The following is a 20871-nucleotide window of genomic DNA, read 5'->3' on the forward strand; positions in this document are numbered from 1 at the left end:
AGGCATTAATTCATATACAGGTATCGACCTTACGAATTTAAAATATTTACAATCTATCCTGATGAATAGGTTGTTTACTTTATACAAGCATTTATACAGTCAGATATTCCAGTTATGTCTATATCCATGCAATTGTTAACTAGTTTACAGTACATGGAATGATAATGAAAGCGGTAATAAATTAGAATTATTTATCAACGCAATACTTGTAGTCATAATAATACTGCAATAAAATGTTTAGTAGTAACAAGTTTTTTACTCCGAGTTACATCAAGCTGCATTAGAATCTTTAATCCAAGCAGAATTTCTCATTTCCACCCAAGGGTTACCACGGGTTGTTAAAACATCGGCTAACTGCAATGGCACTTTTCTATTAGCAGCTGTAGTAGCTGCAATACTAAGATACGCAGCTACAGTCACCAACCATTCTGTTTCTATCATTAAACTAGCTAGATCACGTTTACTTTCTGCATCCAAATTAATCCTACTGTCCTCAATGATATCTTTCAATTCATCAGAATCTTTCATTTTCAAAATTAGGTTCCGCGAACTCCATGGATCATCTGATACCTCAACCCTAACACTGTCCACATGGGCCAAATTGATACTCTGGCCTTTGCATGCACCATTATGAAGAAATAAGATTTTTTCGTTGACTATCGTTCGCATCATAAACTGTAAGCCTAGAGTTGTAAATACAGTAAAGTTAGGCTGTAGATAATAGCCAAATTGCCAAGGGGAATTAAAATAGCCATCTACTTCACCAACAGAAAATGATGCACAACGAGTTAACTTAGGTATGGATTTTTTTAATTCTTCTATGTCATCTCGTGACAATGCTGTATCGATGAGGCACTGAGGTTGAGACCAGGCATCCTCTACGGCTATACGATCACCCAAGTTGACAATGACGAATCTATCATTAACCTTATGATTGTAATATCTGCAAGTTCCAAGAAAGAGATGCTTGCTTTCCACATTTGCCTCTAATTTCTTGTCTACTTCATTGAGAACGTCTTTCAATGTATGGTGAGCATTTCTAATCGTCTCCTGGCTACTGAAATTTGCCTTTTTCACTCTGTTGAGTAAGGTTCGAAATTGACTATGGCATGGTTTACTTTGCAATAAATTGAGTTTTTCCAGCTGTAGCACGCGATTGCTAACCATTCGAGATATAAAGGAAGCCATGCAATCTGTTGGCTATCTTTTACCTTGAATCTTCTCTGCTCAAAACTGGTGAGAAAGTCTAATGGAGTAATTTGAAAGTGGTCGAGCACAGCACCAGCAAGGATGTAAAATGATGCTTATGTTGCTGCCAGTACGAGTATCACGACTACAGTACTGCGCACTGTACACTGTACACTGTATACTGTAGAGTCCGGGAATCCGTGGTCCATGCCATCTCCTCTCTGGACTGCAGCATCGACGGACTGTCAACGTTTCCCCGGGACAGCCTTCATTCATTAGTGGTTCCACTACGCCATTTTTTCCTTACTCGTTCCTGCTTGTTATTTCGCTTAGAGATTTTGGCACACTACCTTAATTAAACTTTTCCTACTTGTATGATAGTACATGAACATCTCTATCTCAAACCATCTCGGCTTTTATACCCTCGACGATAGATAATACCCTATGCCTTCCTAACACTTGGAAGTCCTACCATTGTGGTTCTTCTCGATGGTCCTAACATAACTATTTTATGTCATACGGTAGACAACAGTGTGCACTAGGTACTTAGGTAGTACTTCGCTAATCTGAGCACTTTGGAAATGTCGGTTATGTTCATACAATATACATCTTAAAATCATGCAATTGCAATTAATTTTATACAAATTGATGCAAAAATTGTTATATCGAAATGTTGCTTCTTTAGTAGCTACTGCTACGTAAGTGATTGTACAGACTGCATGGACTACTGTAGTATGATTAGCATCTAAATCTGTAGACTTAGTGAGTCCAGGATCCCCATACATTCGGATATTTCCATTCTTGCGTCCATTTGTACAAAATTGATCGCAATCACATCGTTCAAAAAGTGGCCATTTTTACTATTTAAACGTATCGAAGAAAATAAATCTCATTGTAATCCATTATACTGCACTGTATATTTGTGGATTTCTAAATACTCCTGGCCAGGCTTACCTACAGTACAGTACAAGCCCATTATATAGTCCACACTGCGGCATTTTAGTCTTACTCAGTATGTGCGGTATGCAAGTACCCTTGATTGGCCATCAACCTGCTTTACACACAGTCTTTGCGTTAAAAAATGTTCAATTTTCAAACGAATCTTCACAAACAGTTCATAAGCATGCTAACTTCATAAGGAAATCGCAAACTACTTCAAGAAAGAATATCGTACCATGATATGACGATGCCATGTATCTACAAGATGGTGCTGTTAGAACTTCACTATGTGCACTTGACGTTTTGAAGCGATCAAAATGGCTTCTTTTACATATTCCTTAGTCTTAACGTCAGATACGTCAAATACTGCCGATGTAAGAGACGATGGGAATGTTGTACTTTCGTTTCTAGCTGCCAATGATACTATAAAGATCGACAACTGGTTTGTACAATGGACTCTGCAATGCTCATACACATACAGTCATGGACTACAAGAAATATTCTCAAAGTATCGATTAATTGAAAAGTACTTTTTTAGTAGTCTATAATACAGTACAGAAACTACAATTTACAAAATTATAAATTAATGGATGAAATAACTCACGCAATTCAGATTTTGCGTGATAATGAAAGGATTTCATAATCCCTTTCCAATGTTCCATTACATCAGCCATCATCTAGCATTGCTTTACTAATTTAAGCATAACAGACTACTTAACGAGGGATGTAATTCCTTCATTCTACTATTACAATTCAACTCATATTACTGTGCTAATGTAATTAGCTGAAATCTCGATAATGTTGCATTTTATAGAAGCCCCTAAAAGTAGGCTATCACACACCTTTATAGTATCGATTTATTATGCTACCGAACATGTAATTACATTACTGTACGATATACGTCAAGAGATAGTGATTTAAACCCTTTGAGCTATAGTAGATGATTTCTGCATTCAGGATCAATGAAGGAAGAGAATTCATGGAAAGGCGGAATGATACTGTATATATACTAGCGACATGGCAGTAAAAGACGGACATGCCTAGAAAATCCAATAAAAGCTCAATCGTTATATTAATTCAATTCACATACAAGAGAACCAAGCGTCGAACAAGACTACATGCAACCTTACTGTGTTGTAATAAAACTATTCAAAGGTCTTAATGTCGATTGCAAAAAATAAATCACTAGTTTCTCAATTACGGGATGATTTGGTAATTATAAATATTTACTTGTAGAAGATGATTATCTACGTAACTTAAATACCAATAAAGGAAATCTCCATTTATGCCTACTATCAAAAATTTACTGTCATACGATTTAGTCAGCGAGACCAAGATTTAATGTACGTGTTGAATAATGTGAGTGCAGAGCTTTACTAGAACAACCAAAAAATATATTAAGCGACCGATTACTAGAAGGAGACTCCAGTGTTTATAATAACCTGCTCGCAAAATTTGTCGTTCTTATTTCATCTTATACTTTTCCATAATTCTATGTATACGCGTACGATATCCCAGTATCCTAGCAATAAAGTAGTTCACTGAATTTCGATATGCCATGGAACTATTAAATACAGCAGTAGTAATGAGGTACAACATAAGACAAGAACATGGAGAAAAATTTAGTAGTCCCCAGTGTAATATTCTTTCTTTATTGAATAGGGCCCAGCTTTAGTCAACTGCAAATTCTTGGGAGACTGTATTCTTCTTTTACTTTATCGATATCTGTTATGCTACCTGACGCTAGTTTTGAGACAATAGGTTAAAATATTGCTCTTCGACTACATATAGAATAGCGTATATCAAATACAATTCTCCCAGTACACTATATAGTAATACCAAAATCAAATACCTTCGTGCAAGTTGTTCAAAGTAGCACTCACAACATCGATTGCACACTTTTAGATTTAGGTATTAATCTTATACTTTTATTAATATATAAGCATATACACGGTCGTATATACTAACTTGGTAATTTCGCTCCAAAACGGATAAATACAATCATAATTACATTTGCATACGCTGTTCAACATTATGTTCTTATACAATTACAAGACGTTACAGACAAAGACACAACATTTGCTACACATTATTTTTATAAGTATATATAGATTTACTTAGATTATTCATACATATGTAAGTGAATGGATTAGGTTATAAAGTTATTTCTAAAAAATTTATACGATAAATATACCTATTGGTAATGAGAGATTAATAACAGTAAATAATTTACTGATTATTACAATACATTTCAACAATTTTAAATAGCTACAATTTCTAGGCCATCAATTTTACAAGCTTTAAGAGGATATTATTATAAGAACTTTAAAAAAATCCGTGTAAAAAGAACATTAAAAAAGATAAAATAAATACTAACAATTCTGCGCAATAACATTCTCGGATATTTCAAATATCCACCCCCAGTATAGTAAGCCAAGCCGGGTAGCTACAATGATATCTTACATCTTACTAGGACAAAGAATATAATAGTAATTCTTTCAACGGCTTGTGGCATCAGCAAACAATGAAATCTGGAATTATACTATATAAAAGTATACAGATATCTATTATGTTAGACACTGCCAAGTTGCGCGCAGAATATCTCATTTTAATCATTCAATTGCATTCTTTTGACTGCTAAGTTAGCTGTTCATTTTCGGCTAATTTTTCTCCTCTTAGGCTTAACTGGGCCCAGATTAATATTTGTATTGTGATTCTGCTTGCCCTCTGGAGGATCTTTAACATATTACAAAATTATTCATATTCAAACGATGAAATAACTTATTAACGGAAAGTGATAGCAATGTTTTCAACATTGATACTAAAAAATAAATAAAGTAACGTCTACTTCTAATATTACGAACAAATAACATCATTAAGCAATGAGTAATTACTTTGCAATTGTATTTTGTTTTGATTGTGTTGTGGAAGTGTTAAAAAGCCTATAAAAATTGAAGTCGAGAGTTTTCAATCTTCAATTCTAAGTTAATGTAACTATCATAAAACGGGGGACAACAATGAAAAATCTGTTTTTAACTTACTATTATTATCGGAACGCATTGGATTTTGAAACTGGAAATCGGTGCTTAATGATGGGACATAGCCAACTGAATCGCAGCCCATATTAAACCCTTGAGTGAAATCTTTACTTTGATTAGGCGTATGCAAGACCGACCCAGCACTACCATAGTAGGAACTTGCAAACACGTTGCTTCCATCAGAATATCCGTTAACTGGGAAACAAAACGCTGATGATACCTCGTTAGACCCATCATGATGACCACTAACGTCGTAATTTGATTGATTTCGTAATCCATCACTTTCTTGCATTTTTGGTGTGTTTGGCACACATTGAGAAATAATAGAAGTTGTTGTATTATAACCAAAAGCAGTAGGACTGGCTAGAGGCATACCAATTGGCAATCCCGTCTGTTGTTGTTGAAGAGAACCATTTGGAAATGGTAAAGGATATTTTTGCTGAATTGAGTACATTACTTCTGATACTTCTGATGCAAGCTTAGCAATTACATCCTATAACATATAAATAAATTGATAATATGGCTATTAGAATATAAAAAAACTACAGATTACATAATTAAAGCTCTCAGTCGTAAGTAATAAGCGAATATAATCCTCTCACTAGCACATTTATTTACCTTGGCAAGTCGATCTGTTTCCCCCGTATACCCAGGCATCATCTGCGCTAATCGTTGAAATCGTAGTTCTAAGGTTGGCTCCACAGCTATTCAATTGATATCAAGTATTTAAATATTTTAGAATCTGGCATTGATAGGGAATTAAACATTATTAAAGGATACTGCAACCGCTACAACCAAATTTCATGCTACCTGAATACATGAACTTTCCAGGTTTATTCCTGCAATACTGTCTGGACTTAAATGAGAGGGTTACATCAACTGTACCAGGTGACTGCATAGGTGGTGTTTGCACCTTTATGGCATGAGGCGAAATTAACTAATATAGAAATTAAATAACAAAAATTTTAGAATTATTAATTGAAAAGTGTAACAGCGCTATGTTCGTAAGCATTCAGGATATATTGAGCTGATATATATTAGATTTAATATTGATTGAGCCATTCACACGGCAAGGCTAATCATCAAAGAGCTATTATTATCGCTTAACTAATTAAAGAAAACCTTTAAAAACCATCTTAAGATCTTAAGTTGCACATGTACGTTAAATTATGTTGGCAGCAAAATTTTAAATTTTTGGGTTTCTTTTTCATACGATAATATCGCTATCCACGTTAAACAAGAACCTACCTCACTCCAAACATAAACATTTCCAAACGCTACTTGCAATCCTTCATAAAAGTTATCGCCAATAATAACAACACTTGTATATCCTGTAACCCAGCCTTCATCTGGACATAATGCTCTTATTCGCGGTGATTCATCTAATATCAGCATGAAAAAGTTTCAAAATTTTAGTGCTTTATTTTGACAAATCAGCTAAAAGAAGCTTTTCATTATCGATCATTAATAATTAAATTTACTCAATCCATGACGATAAATTTTAAAACCATATTGAATGCTATTGAGTAATGTACAAAAAATATGTCGACTTACTATCATTGCTGCCCTGCTTTTTGGGCTGCCTTCCATATTTTGAGTTGTTATGCACAAAGATGTTATCAGAATATGACAATACATCCTCGAGGGACTTGCTTGAAGCACATATCGCCAGCTAATATAATTGAAGACAATATTATAAGCAACTACGGTAATTTTATTTTTATTGTAAAGAAATTTACTCATGTAAACGCCTTGGCAAATTTATCTTGACTATGTAGCTCATTAAAAGAAAGTACGCTGATAATATAGATAGATAAATTTAAAATAAAATTATGATCCTTTTAATAAGCTTAATTATTCTACAATTTCATATTACGCACATAATATGCTGCTATAATTTAGTTTGTAATACTAGTGATACAGCAAGAAATTTCAAAGACTGTCATTTCGCAATTTACAATCGAATATGTCGTCAAAGTCAGAAGTTCAGTTAAACTGGTGCTTTTATAGTTGCGATAATAACTATTAGACTAGTCATTGGCAACTGGTGATATATGTAACGTTTCATTTTAAGCTCAATGTTGACAATTAATTACGGATTTCAGACCTGAAATCGTCTGGATTCGCGGGGATTTCCTGCATTTCGGAGGCAATTTTGATTACATTTCAAAAAAACCTTGATGAAGTACCTATAAAGTAATAACACTGCATTAATTACATTTGATTAATGTGATGAGTACCTGCAGCATTTACAGGAACAATTATTTTAATAAATGGGTTATCTATCCATCAAAGTTCATAATACGCAAATGACGTAGTATTAATTAAAATCAAGTCCTCATTTGCGATTATAATAGAACTTTCTCAGTATGACGTCGCCATTACTAATATCTATTGACATAATGTCAGTTAACAACTTCTCATTGTTGTTTGCTTAATTATGATTTATACGGCTGGTATGATTAAACTCTATATAGAAAGTATAACTTTAATCTAATATATTCAAGTTCTTTACTTTTGTCGTATTCATTAGTTTACTAATTATTCAAACTTTTCGAATGATATTATATCAACAGACAACATGCAATTAGTAGACGCCATATATAGCAAAAAAGAGACAGTCAAATAAGTGATTGTTTTAGTTTCTATAAAATTTAGATCGTTACGATTGCATTGTTGATAAAAGGACATTAACATAATAGATAGTAATATTGAAAATAGGTCTAGAAATATGCAGTACTGTACGTATTTATTCTAGATTAGTGCTTACACTATATACCCTTACTTGTCGACGATGACTGGGTCTGAAGGTGTTTCATTCCTGTTTCCGCAAGACTTTTTCTCTGAGCAGCGACTATAGAGAATAATAAGATAAACAATGGAAATTAATGATTGTAATTAGATAATACCAGCAACGGCAGAAACTGGACTAGTATAGTATACATCAAATAAGTTTAGAAAACTAATTAGGAAATCTATTACTTCGTAGGTGTCCTGTATGCGGTAAGTTGATTGAAAGCGTGAGCAGCAATACAAATTGCATTAGAAACTGTACAGTACTATTAATATCATCAACAGCTATTCCTTTATTACTAAGTAGTATATGACATATACATCGCAGCTTTAAACGATTGATACCATTGCAAAACAGCAAATGCTCTTGATAATATAATACGTACCGATAGGGTAAAATTACGGAAGCTGACTAGATAACTAATCTAATGCCTGACACCAGCAGGAAAGATACCATAGTTTATTATGTTAAAATGAATTTTACTCACCTGCACATAATTTCATGTGTCAAAAGTACACGCCTTAATTCGCTATTTTTCTCCTGACCTTCATATCTGATCAACTGTGAATAGAAGCTTAGAGTTTATAAAGGTATACTGGAATAAAAAAGAAGCCTTTAATTGCTTCTCGTTCTAATGGGAGCTATTTTAGCAATTTGCTTAAGTTTTCAAATGCGATAATATCAAACTTGGATAGCTGTAAAAACATTATTATTTTTTAATCTGTGATTTATCTATAGCACGTTATAACTGATCGGTATAGAAATTAACGCCTGTTCTGTACAGTACGAAATACTATGCACGATAGCTACAATAGAACGCAAGGTGTTAGAATTATAATCAACGATGTTAAACGAGGAGAAATAAGTCTAGAGATTCCCCTATTGAATGAGTACAAACTTATTAGGTGACTAATTAAGACGTTATGAAAGAGATTCTTCGAATTATTTTTAATCAACATGTTCCAACATCCTGCTATGTTATATTGAATTTTGGAGATCACATGGCTACGACAACTGCTGTGCAGGTATGCACTGCGTAGAATGGAAGTAATTAGACTGTAGAATGATTAATCTATTGTTATCGAATATTTACCTCTTTACTCACGGAGTCAACTAGGCGAATGCATAACTCCTTCTCGATTTTTAATCCTAGATAGACAAATTATAAGTTCGTTATATAAACCTATTAGCAATGCAAAGTAATTTAAGTGACAGCTTAAGTCATGAGGGAATTAGAGATCAATGGTAACTTCGACGTTGTTATTAACTTCACAGATTTAATAAACCATTAAATGAATATAAGTATATTACTATCAACAGACTAATCCATTAATCAGTATAAAATTCACTTGCTATCAATAGTTGAAGTTTTTTTATCGTAAGTTAGTCCAGCGTATTATATTAAATTTAATTAATGTTAAAAAATTTTCTACGGAGTCTTTCCTTCAATATAGTATCTAAAACAGTACAGTATTTCAAAAGAAGACACCTGTTGCTTAATAATTTTTAACGCGCTGCATTCTGGTTAATCTTGATCACTGCTAGCATGTACTTACCATTATCAAAACGAAGGTGTAGCTTGTAGGTAGCTCCGTTACTGATCACCACATTATCCTACGTAATTTTAGAGATAAAAAGCTAGTATTATGCTTATTACGTACTATAAGTGATAATTTGTTAAATGTTGAAAATTGTTACCAGTTAATAGCTAAATATAAAAATTTTTTTTCCATGTGAATAATTTGTATCAAGGGTATTTTAAAATTTTAATGACATGTTTAAAACGTAACGTAGGCGAATATTAACCGTAATGTTTAGCGTTAGATTAATTTTGGCAATACTATTATATTAATATACGAATATTTTAGAAAATAGACGAATTTTATACAGGTGTATTTGCTCAATAGTGATTATGCAAATGGGAGTAGGGTTCATCCGCATACGTGAACAATTGCTATCGGTTGTATATAGAACTATGTCCATGTTTATTACATTATTTATTTCATCCTGTCAACTAATAAAGTCAAAAACAATTGTAATGCCTTAAAAGAGATATTAACTATTTCTATAAACTAGTACTGGTAAATGGATCTGATTCGTCGCCTCTAGCCTAATAATAACTGTCCTGTTCATTACTAATACAGTTATTGTCTTTTTTTCTTATCTAATACATACATTAATTCTGATAAATACATCATGCAGGTTTGAGTATTATTGTTGCTAATAAAGAGATAGTATTAGCTGGTTAAATCGATTCCTGCTGATCTTTACACACGGATTGCGCAATGTTAATAAATTTGCTTCGCTAATCAATATCACAACAATAATGTCCTGATGGAAAAAATATTATGCAATGTTTTTAATACAATAAATGAAACACTTACTCTGATATCTTGTATGAAATCAACAAATTTAGCCATTTCCACTTCTACTAGCCGCTGATTGCAATCATGAAATGAAAGAACAAAGTGGAAGAAATTGCTTTTACGCAAATTAGATGGAGGCTGTTTCTCAAAATGAATCTTCACCAAACTAAGCATTGTAAAAAAATTTTTCATCAATATAAACATTTGCCCATCCTACCTATTCTTATACCTATATATTTAATATGAATTATCTTAAAATGAAAGACAGGTAAAAAATTAAAACAATCACGAAGACGAAACTGCTAAGGAAATACTGCTTTGAATGCGGCATGATTACAAACTTAATGATTTAATCAACACATAGCTTCATAGAATATTTTTTTTTCGATAAATCTAAAAATGCTCAATCTGATCGACTTCAGCGACAGATTGCGTATAAATTGAAAAGTAATGATAATTGTTAAGCTTTGATAGTACATAAGAGAACACGAAAGATTTAGTAAGTGAATCGCAGATTATGGACCTCAACAGTGTGCGCAATTATCTGACTGCATTAACAAAATCCCTAAAGGCTAAGTAGACAACAAACAGATGTAGAGATAGAGTAGGGAACACCTTCATTTAAGATTTAGCTCAATGCTTGTCTTAAGTCTTAAGGGAAAAAACGGTGTTAAAACGACAGAATTTGATTGCATCAAGTGTATATTGATAACTCTCGGTGGACATTTTCAAAGCAAACTAAGCCATGCTAATAATACATATTTAATTTCATTCAAACGATAAATCAGCTATCTCTATAAATACAAAAATTGGACGAATAAGGGAAAAAGTGCAAGCTAGAATTTTTTTAAACAGCGCTACGAACTATATGTACTCATACAAGCTTCGCTTCATTGCTAATCAGAAAACATGCTATAAATGTGTGCAAGCAATCTGTAAATGTTGAGCAATTCTCACCTCTCCAAAGGCAAATCCATAACGGAGTGATCATTTCGGAGCATAGCCAAATGGGGTGATGTTGCTTCCGATGAAGAAGTTTTTCTGACGCAATTCGTCGACATAGTTAATTATTTTGTCTTGCAGACCCGTGTACCACAGTCAGAAGCGATCTCTGAATGATAAATCGCTACTTTATTTTTGATAATTTTATAGGTTATGGAATGCTAACTCTATTGAAATTTGATTTAATTGTGTTCAACCTTGATATTATGTGTCAATGAATAAACTTTGCTGCCGGCTATGCTTGAAATCTCAAGAGACCTCCACAATTATCTCAATCAGAGGAGGGGAAATGCTAAGAAAACCTAGATTGTTTTCCTATGAAGCTTAGGTCTAGCCATATCCAAAAACATGTACTAGCCGCGATGTTGGTTTCTATTATATCCATCTAGTCATTCTACAGGTTACCTACGGGTATATTGTTATACGACGACTAGTCTGTCAATGACTAGCTTATAATGTCTATTACACTCCACATGACAATGCACAGAAATAATGCTGCAGCAGGAAAGCAGACCGAATCGCTGACCACTGAGCTCTATTCAATCAATTGTATTCCTTCTGTTTTGTCTTTACAATTCAGCTTGTCTATGCATTACAAAAAGATCCCTCATTATTATTATTATCGTCTATAAGTCCGTCGAGCTAGTAATAAAACGTCATTTAGAAATCAATAATGTTTATACTCTGTATATCACATGTTTACTACTTTGTATTAGTACCGTAGTTAATTGTGTAATTTATCGTGCTATGCATACATTGAGTGACTTGTTGCATGAACTCTAATCAACTGCTATGTTTTTCCCAAAAGCCAAGAATTATTTTCCGAAAATTACTACGATTTTAAGCGGGTTTTAGCTGAAAGAGGTTTAAATTACCTACAGTCGTTACCCATCTGGCGAAATATATATCATCGCATTACCGCTATAATAAATAATTATATTGAAGGAATTTTGTATCATCCAACTAAATACATCTAGCCTATCTATCAGTACAGACGAGGTCATAAACTAAATGAACTTGATGTTACATTATTTTTTAGATCGATTTAGCTCAATGACTAATCTTAAATATTAAACTGTATTAGTTTATTCTAAACGAGCATTTTAGAAATAAGTTTTATCCACTTTTAATCTCATTTGAGGATAAAGTATTTTAATATAGTTGTTAATAATAACCGCACATGTTTAAAGGGTACCACACATTTCTACATTGAAATACATTTGCTATAGTTATGGTAATATAATAATTCAATAGAAATTACAGTTAATTAATTAATTAATTAATGGACTAATAACGTATTAATACAGGTGGACTTGTATCGGTAATCGTCAAATTGATTTTACGATAGAAACAGGTGCAGTATTAGATGTAAGCTAAATCTGGAAAAGGTAAGTTCTCGTTTAGTATGATACTACCGCAACGGATCAGGATATGTAAAGCAGGATATAATACACTACAATAACATACCATAAATTATTGTAAATTGTTTCGCCTGTTTATCCCCTAAATTGTTATGCAACAATTTTCTTGCTAATTACAATATACTAGCGTTACCCTATAATTCTAAATATTTAGACTCTAAAACTTATAAATATAATATTATTTTTAGCGTCGCTATTTAATTTGCTAAGTATATTTTAATATTACTGTAATATCTGATCGCATCCTAGTGCTCACACTACAATAATTATTAGGCAACTTTAACTTTGCTTTAAATAAAAATAATGCAAGCTTTAATTGAAATACAGCATGCAAAATTTGTTTGAAAATTACTGGGTTTATCTTTAGGTATCAGTTAGATAATCTATCAAGCACTTTACGTTAATTTCGTAAGAGTAAATTGAATTTTTATTTTCGGGGGATGCATTTGAACTCAGTTTGTATTAAATCAGACACTAGTCTAAACATATAGAGCATTGCACGTGTCATCAGAATTACGTTGAGAACAGGATCGTAATTGCTAACGCATTCACGCGATACGTTTTAATAAATTTGGCTAGATTTACATTTTCTTGCAAGAATCTTGGTTCTCTATAGCAACGACTAATAAGCAGATCGATTTAACCCAGATCACTTCAATAATCGTTTGAAGATTGTCTCACATTTAAATGAAAGTATTCCATAGCCAAAGTTACAAATTTAAACACTTCAGGGAGTTAAATTTATGATTTCTAGTCACCTATTATAGAGATAAAAGCATTCGCTAGATATTGCTCATGCCAGATTAAAACAATATTAAAGAACTTGTTTATCCAATTATGCTCCACTCCTAAACGAGAAAAATAAATACAGTACATGAGCATTGGGAAATTATCGCAAGGGGAAAATTGGTTTGTTAAGCTAATCTGTTATATTTATTCCTTACGGACTCATTCTCGGATTGCATTGATACATCATCGACAATAACCAATTAATCGGTTACTCGTAGTACGCCCTTTAAATTATTGTTACGAGTCGAAAAAATAATGGAATATTACAATTACACTTGACCTTGCTAGAGAAAGCTTATATATTTATTTTCAATTGTTATTCGAGCTGGTAACCATGACTCGATTTAAGTCATGGCAATTTCAATCACGTATTCCCTAGTTGATTTCGTGGATGGAAGTAATGTACACATTACAATAATGCACGCATAAATAATTTCGTTGGCTGAAGTCGACTTATTCAGTATGGAAAGTAATTATACTGTGTGAGATCATTTTTCATCCTGACAGTAATAAAAATTAATGCCATTTTGCGATTTTAATTGCAATAATTTAGCCCAGATAGCGGATTGCGCAAGATTACTCGGCAAAAAAAATAAAAACAGATGATGAAAATTGATTATAATTGGCAACAGGTTCTACTGTAATGTATTGATTGTAATTTATTTGATCACTTGGGGCATGCCCGTAGGTATAGTATACAGAGACGGTACTGTTTTCAACGCGTATAATGTCATGCAGATGTAATACCTTTCTTAAAGTTCTTTATTTCAATGCTAAGAACATTAGAATCTCCCAAAGGTAATATAGGCATTGTCAAATTAAGATGACTTCAGGCACTAGAATAACAATACGATAACAGTGTCTGCAAGATATGGACAAGTCCTCCCTTTTATGATCACAATTACTTCTAGTTTCATCATCTTATAGCAAATTTCTTTAGCAGTAATTGTTTTATGCGGAAATTTTCTGCGGATCCAGGAAAGTAGGGGAATTTATTGATTCTCTCAAACTATACACAGATCAGCTGTTCTAAGTGTAGATATGCTCTACGTTCTTATAAATTATAAGCGAACTTAAATATGGGCCAGTGCAATTTTCAGAGTTCACAAATAACTACGTCAGCAAAGTAATGGGCGTTCCCTGCAACGATAGCCAATATTATAAAGTTGAACACCTACCTGTTCACTTGTTGACTGACCTACATGTATTTAGTACACGATAGTTTTAGAACAAATAAAGAAAATTGATTCAGTTTTTGATCAAACATCTATCATACAAGAATTTCGTATTTACATACTCTAAACGCATTGGTAGCCGATAGCGATTGCACACACTGCAAACATTTCAATTAATGTCAATTAAACAGGTGCGCCATGCAATAATTTTTAAATCTTGAGAATTTTTTAGATATCATTAGAGATACTTTTCTGTTTGGAATAGAACTTTTCTATAAGATTATTAATAGTGTAGATTGAATGCAATATTAGTAATCCCAAGGCTATTTTTAATTTAAATTTTTTGTCTCATTCATGACTATTAATCTCTAATTTTTGATACTCGTTTCCACTTTATGAATATGACTTACCGTTCTGCCAAAATATTCGTGTTTAAAATAATATTCGTGGGAACAGGAAACATAAAACAATAAACAACATGGGCATAGTGTTATATCAAATTGAATCACGACAATGTATTAACAGTTCAGTTAAATAAACTATATTAATTGCAAAATAATAAGACCATTATTATTCAGATCCAGTATACAGGTACAATTGTATATTGTTACTATTAGTTATTGCACATTGAAATTTGTAGACGTAAGGGTACACTACATGAGTGGCTTTTAAATACTGTTGCAAATTCTGCTGATAATGATGCAGGAACGCAGAGTTAAATGAAAAAAAAAAAATTGAATTCCGGCATTTATACTTTAGGGATTAATTGGACGATAATTTAGTTTAGTTATTTAATTATATCGATCGGAAATACAATACTGCATTGGAGTTATGAGTATTTAATTTGTTTTGAATGTCCGATGTGATATCTTTTTCTCTTATTCGTTTTTATTGCTTATAACCTATTCGAAACACGCATTTCTATGCTTAGATTATACAATAATCCTGCTTCTGTAGTGCAATATTTCTGAAATATCTATCAAACAGATTATAGAAAAAAAAAAAGAACCTAAACGTGTAGTAACATAGCATAATAAGCAAAGTGCGTAATGTAATTAAGTAAACACTATTTTCTTGCGTTTATTGAGATTCTATATACGTCTGTCGAGGTATTTAAAATGTAACGCCTACAACACCAATGACAACTACTATAGCGATACTACCCTATATTGTGATGTGCTTTACGATAAAGTCCTAGAAAGCAGTGTTCTCGCCGATATAATGGTTGTAGCAACCATAAATACACTGTAAGCTTTGACCATATGGTGGTATAATCAAGCTAATGCGGGGATATTTAGGAGGTTACTAGGCTAAAATCATCGCTAAATAGTTTTTTACTGTATCATGTGATTATTTCATGTACTCTGAAAAGTATTTTAACCTAATGTATAGGACTATTGCTCGGCATTAGGTGAGTCCGTGAATTCTAAACTAATTATGATGCATCTACAATAATAAAAATTTTTGATTATAAATTTCTCATATTAGTACAGTACTTCATTACATATGAGGCGAAATAAAATTGGATTGTTTCAGCCTTCCTTTTGAAAGACGATTACAGAACGCCTTAGTAGGCCCTATAGCAATAGTAAAGCAGTGTACAGTTTATAACACAACCCTGCTACATAGAAATTTCTCTGAGCAGAGTTGTCATGCAAGTTCGACCTAATGCGGTTCACTATTTAATCCATTAGCATGCAATACTCTTTACGCCTATGAGTCATAAATCGTCATGCCGGGTAGAATGATGCATACATGATGGACAGTCAATGAAGAATTTTATTACAATAAAAATTAGTGGCCGTGTAGTGAAGAAAGAAGAAAAATGATAGAGGTAAATCGTGATTTAGTGAGTCACGGATGGAATAATTACAGAATATATTGGCATAATGTCGATGGATTACTCATGGATGATTTAGTCATCCATGACTAATCTCGATGTTTGCATGATAATAACCGTTCCATAAATTTATATAATATGGTCATTACGTCACGCGCAACAGGTACTACTGTATTATGACTAATTTTCATCATATTGTTATTATCGATAGAACAACAACTTAGATCTCTGCATGTATTTCATATTTTCCGTATCCTCTAGTCCTATACCTAGTTTGCAAAGCACCCTAAAGCCCTGATTATCTGATTTTATTATTAGTTTATTATGATCAACAATTAAAATATCAATTAGCTTTCAAGACATCGTAGTGAACTGATTGATGGACTACTGAATATTCCTCTGGGAGCAATTCGAGTCCGTGACTGGTCCTAAACTGTACGCATGAATATTGAATAATGTAGTCTCGCACAGTTTGCAAAGCAGCTTGAAGCACCGATTATTCGATCTTATTGTTTGTTCCATTGATTATTGTAATATCAATAGCCTTCAAGACATCATAATTAAATAGTTGTAACCCACAGGGCTATTTTCTACTTGCTTACTCCTTACAGCTATTATTGCTGCAGTTGACTTTTTATTATTTATTTACATGGCTGCATGCTCCGAGCAATGCTTGAGGCTGTTTGCTTGTACGCATGCGTGTAATACAAGTCTAACGGAGGTAGCGACCATTCATGCTACACATTGCTAGGGAAGTACTTACGTCTTGGCTATTTAAAGCATTTTGTAAGTAGATATAGGTTAAAATGAACTAATAGACTCATTAAGTCATAGTATCGATTGCTTAAGCTGATAAAGGTTTTACAATACGATGAGATTTGATGTAGAGATGTTTTATGGTAGTATTAAAAGGAAGGATGATGATAAAAATGAGCTAATGTGTAATGATGGTAAAGATGAGCTGATGTATTTGCAGCCTATGCCATGCAATTCGTATACATTGCACATCCAGATCACATACTATCTACAACAAGAAGTATGACTACAATTGATCGATAGCATACAGTATAACAAATTGATTTATATATTGCACAGTACTGTACTTTATACTGTACAATTGACATTGCTGACAATTCTGAACTTAACCACTTGGTCAATGTGCGAAGCTAAACATCATTTCGTATACTGTAACCAATAGACGTGTACTCATTTTGTAGCATTTTCAAGGCCCCAGTACATTATACAAATCTTGGACATTAATTTGAGTTGAAATGTCTACCAGTTTAATCGAAGCTGCAAAGAGAGCTGCAGCTATAGCTGCGGTTAATGCCCATGTTAAAGTAAGTGATGACATTAATTAACTTTGCATATCGTAAAAATTGTACCAGCAAATATTGTCAACGGATGACTTGCAGCGACAGTGGTTGCATTGGATAACACAATATCAAATTCTTGTAATGTCTTCAAAGAATAATCAGGTTGTCGGTATTGGAAGTGGCTCCACAATTGTATATGCTGTACGTCGATTAGGTATGCAACTACTATGTTTGTAATGAATGGAATACGATGTTACAAATTACTGTAATACATTGAAAATGAGTTTTAGCTCATATATTGCATCTTAATGAAAGATATACAATAGCTAGGAATCATTTACTTTAATTATGCAGTAAATAACACCAGTTAACATTGCAATTCCTATAACCGCAAATAATATGCCTTGTTTGTGCACTCAATAGCTGAGCGAATGACTGATGAAAACTTGCAAATTGTCTGCATCCCTACGTCCTTTCAGGTTAAGCTAGCAAGATCTTTACAATATTTACCATACATACTTTTTGAACAACATTGTTGCAGCAGCAAGACGTCAAAATTTTTTAGGAGTTGCAAACATTATCTAACATTTTAAGTGATTTGACGTTATTATTTTCCACAGGCCCGGCAGTTAATTATAGAAAATAAGCTGACTTTAAGTGATCTGGAAAGACACCCTCAAGTAAGCTACTTGATCTACTATATACTGATTGTATTGGTAATAAAGACGAAAAAATTTTCACTCTATTCCATATCACTTACAATAATCGAGAAACTCTTTCGTTTAAAAAGCTTGATGTAGCTATCGATGGAGCTGATGAGGTCGATGATTACCTAAATTGTATAAAGGGTGGCGGGTAAGAAATGGAACTATAACCAAGTCTGTAAATAACAGATGTATAAATTTACTCATATACTGTAATCTTATCATCGATACTTAATTACGGTACACTGTAATATGAAATGTTATGATACACCTATGGCTTCAAAACTTTTGGTTTATTTTATCTCTATCTTTTCTAGGGGATGCCACACACTAGAAAAGATTATAGCATCATCTGCGAAGAAATTTATCGTGATAGCAGATTACCGGTAAGCATGCGTAATCCAGTAATGGACCTTTTTCGTTTTTAGCAACTAAAGTTTGATGAAAATTTGCTATGAAGTAACTATTTGCATTTTACGTATACTTACTCTACTAGTAAAGATTCAAAGACCCTTGGAGAGAAAGTACTGGTGATATAATGCATTTCGTAAATGTTGCAACTGCTTTATAGCTCATGTTCTCTTTCTCCGAATTTGTTTCGGTTAGTGGACTAAAGGCATTCCAGTTGAGGTACTACCGTTTGCTTATGCGACAGTTAAAGCAAAAATTCATAAATTTGGTGGAACGCCCGTACTACGAATGGCGATTAATAAAGCAGTAATGCAATCTACAATTTCTGAAATTTTAGTATAATCTTAGTATTACGACCGAAACAATGTTTAATCCTTAGCTATAACTAATTGATACTGATATAATTCTGATTAATGTATAGGGACCAGTCGTAACTGATAGTGGAAATTTTATCTTAGATGTCACCTTTAATTCTGTGAGTGCAGTTTACAGCGTATAAAACCCTTAAATATTATTGCTTTTATAGCCAGTTTCTGGCCGAAACAGTACGTATTTTGGTCAAATTTTCATTTTGTACTTTTATTGTATTGTGTTATTATAGGCTATGGACTGGTCCAAGACAAATCAAGATTTAACCATGATACCTGGTATACTCTCACTTTATTTTATTTAATGAATAGCGTAGGTCCTTTAATATTGTCCCATGAGCTAATCTTATTACGATTATTACTAATAACAGGAGTTGTCGATACCGGACTATTTGTCGGAATGGCCGAAAAGGCCTACTTTGGTATGGAAGATGGTAATGTAAAATCTAGAGATCGGCCAACTTAAAATGGATCTATCCACTTTGTTATATAATTAAATCTGATTGTGCTTGTAATGTACAACATAATAAAACTAATATACTGGTATCATGAAAAACTGTAATTACCGTTTGCCGAATTACAGTTTCCACGATTGTTGAGAATATGTATGCAGTATTTATAGGATCATCTGATACTATTGTGATTTTTTTTCATAACTCAAGCTTATTTACTTCCGCCTGAGATGGATCTGCCAGTATTCTCGACAATATACACTATTTCATATAGGGTTGATTAAAACATTTTACTTTTACTTTTCTCCATTCGTAACACAATAGAATCTAGAATCTAGATTGGCTTTTGTAATAAAGTGATATAACAAAATGATTCGGATGCACGTACTATGTGAATTTGACTTAGAACAGGTAAAGCTGTATAATGTGCACGTATTTCCATTACTTTAAGTCGACTTTGAGTCTTATCTCCAGTCAAAATATTTTTATCATCTGTATGGAAATGCTTCGCCAAATTCTTAAAATCGACGAGCATGACAATATGGCAATATACATTTTATGGTCAATCTATTTTTTGGAATGATTGTAAATTTGTTAGTGTTATCTTCCGAATAAGATTCCTGTATCGTTGCCGAACTTTTAACCTATCGACCGAAAAATCCACGTCATCTTCCGCTGTTCTTGGTCATCAATCATCTGTGCATTTATCCATAAATTTGATACACTTTAACTTACGGAGCTATTTCATCAATAGCTAATCCATCGGTCTGTTAAAGTTGTACATATAAGTACCGTCATTTAATATTACAGTACTATTGTCTATTTAGCAATGTTTAGTTTAAGTTTTATGTTTTGGTTCCATGTGCACTATTTCTGATGAAAAGTTTACGCTTTCTGATTCTTTTGATACCTGCAAGGTTGCAAGGATCGTACTGAGTTGTGTCTCCATCAATTGCATAAATGAATAATGATAGTATAAATATCAATAAAGTCTATTCTTAAGTAGTAGCATTACTTTCTTTATTTTCTCCACACTACCTGGTAATATTCCTATTTTAAATAACCTAA

At 32.9% G+C, this 20871-nt stretch overlaps 3 protein-coding genes across 3 annotated transcripts; 1 reads left to right on the top strand and 2 right to left on the bottom strand.

The window, feature by feature from the left end:
• Window positions 1–270: 270 nt before the first annotated feature.
• TRIADDRAFT_58571 (uncharacterized protein) lies at window positions 271–1188 on the bottom strand (the record flags this gene model as incomplete). The annotated part of the gene is made up of 1 exon (XM_002114722.1): window positions 271–1188. The coding sequence occupies one exon, from the start codon at window positions 1186–1188 to the stop codon at window positions 271–273; it is 918 nt and encodes a 305-aa protein (XP_002114758.1).
• A 4526-nt stretch (window positions 1189–5714) lies between these two features.
• Window positions 5715–10499, bottom strand: TRIADDRAFT_28406 (uncharacterized protein; the record flags this gene model as incomplete). Its single annotated transcript, XM_002114723.1, has 10 exons — window positions 5715–5869; window positions 5976–6102; window positions 6414–6547; window positions 6720–6837; window positions 7273–7354; window positions 7951–8019; window positions 8447–8520; window positions 9053–9108; window positions 9516–9573; window positions 10338–10499. The coding sequence occupies 10 exons, from the start codon at window positions 10497–10499 to the stop codon at window positions 5715–5717; spliced, it is 1035 nt and encodes a 344-aa protein (XP_002114759.1).
• A 7324-nt stretch (window positions 10500–17823) lies between these two features.
• On the top strand, window positions 17824–19817 carry TRIADDRAFT_58573 (uncharacterized protein; the record flags this gene model as incomplete). Its single annotated transcript, XM_002114550.1, has 11 exons — window positions 17824–17892; window positions 17941–18082; window positions 18292–18347; window positions 18489–18548; window positions 18659–18723; window positions 18890–18958; window positions 19069–19102; window positions 19179–19289; window positions 19405–19458; window positions 19585–19630; window positions 19723–19817. The coding sequence occupies 11 exons, from the start codon at window positions 17824–17826 to the stop codon at window positions 19815–19817; spliced, it is 801 nt and encodes a 266-aa protein (XP_002114586.1).
• Between the last annotated feature and the right edge of the window lie 1054 nt (window positions 19818–20871).

The sequence above is a fragment of the Trichoplax adhaerens genome, genomic scaffold, assembly GCF_000150275.1.
Source record: "Trichoplax adhaerens TRIADscaffold_8 genomic scaffold, whole genome shotgun sequence".
Lineage (NCBI taxonomy): Eukaryota > Metazoa > Placozoa > Uniplacotomia > Trichoplacea > Trichoplacidae > Trichoplax > Trichoplax adhaerens.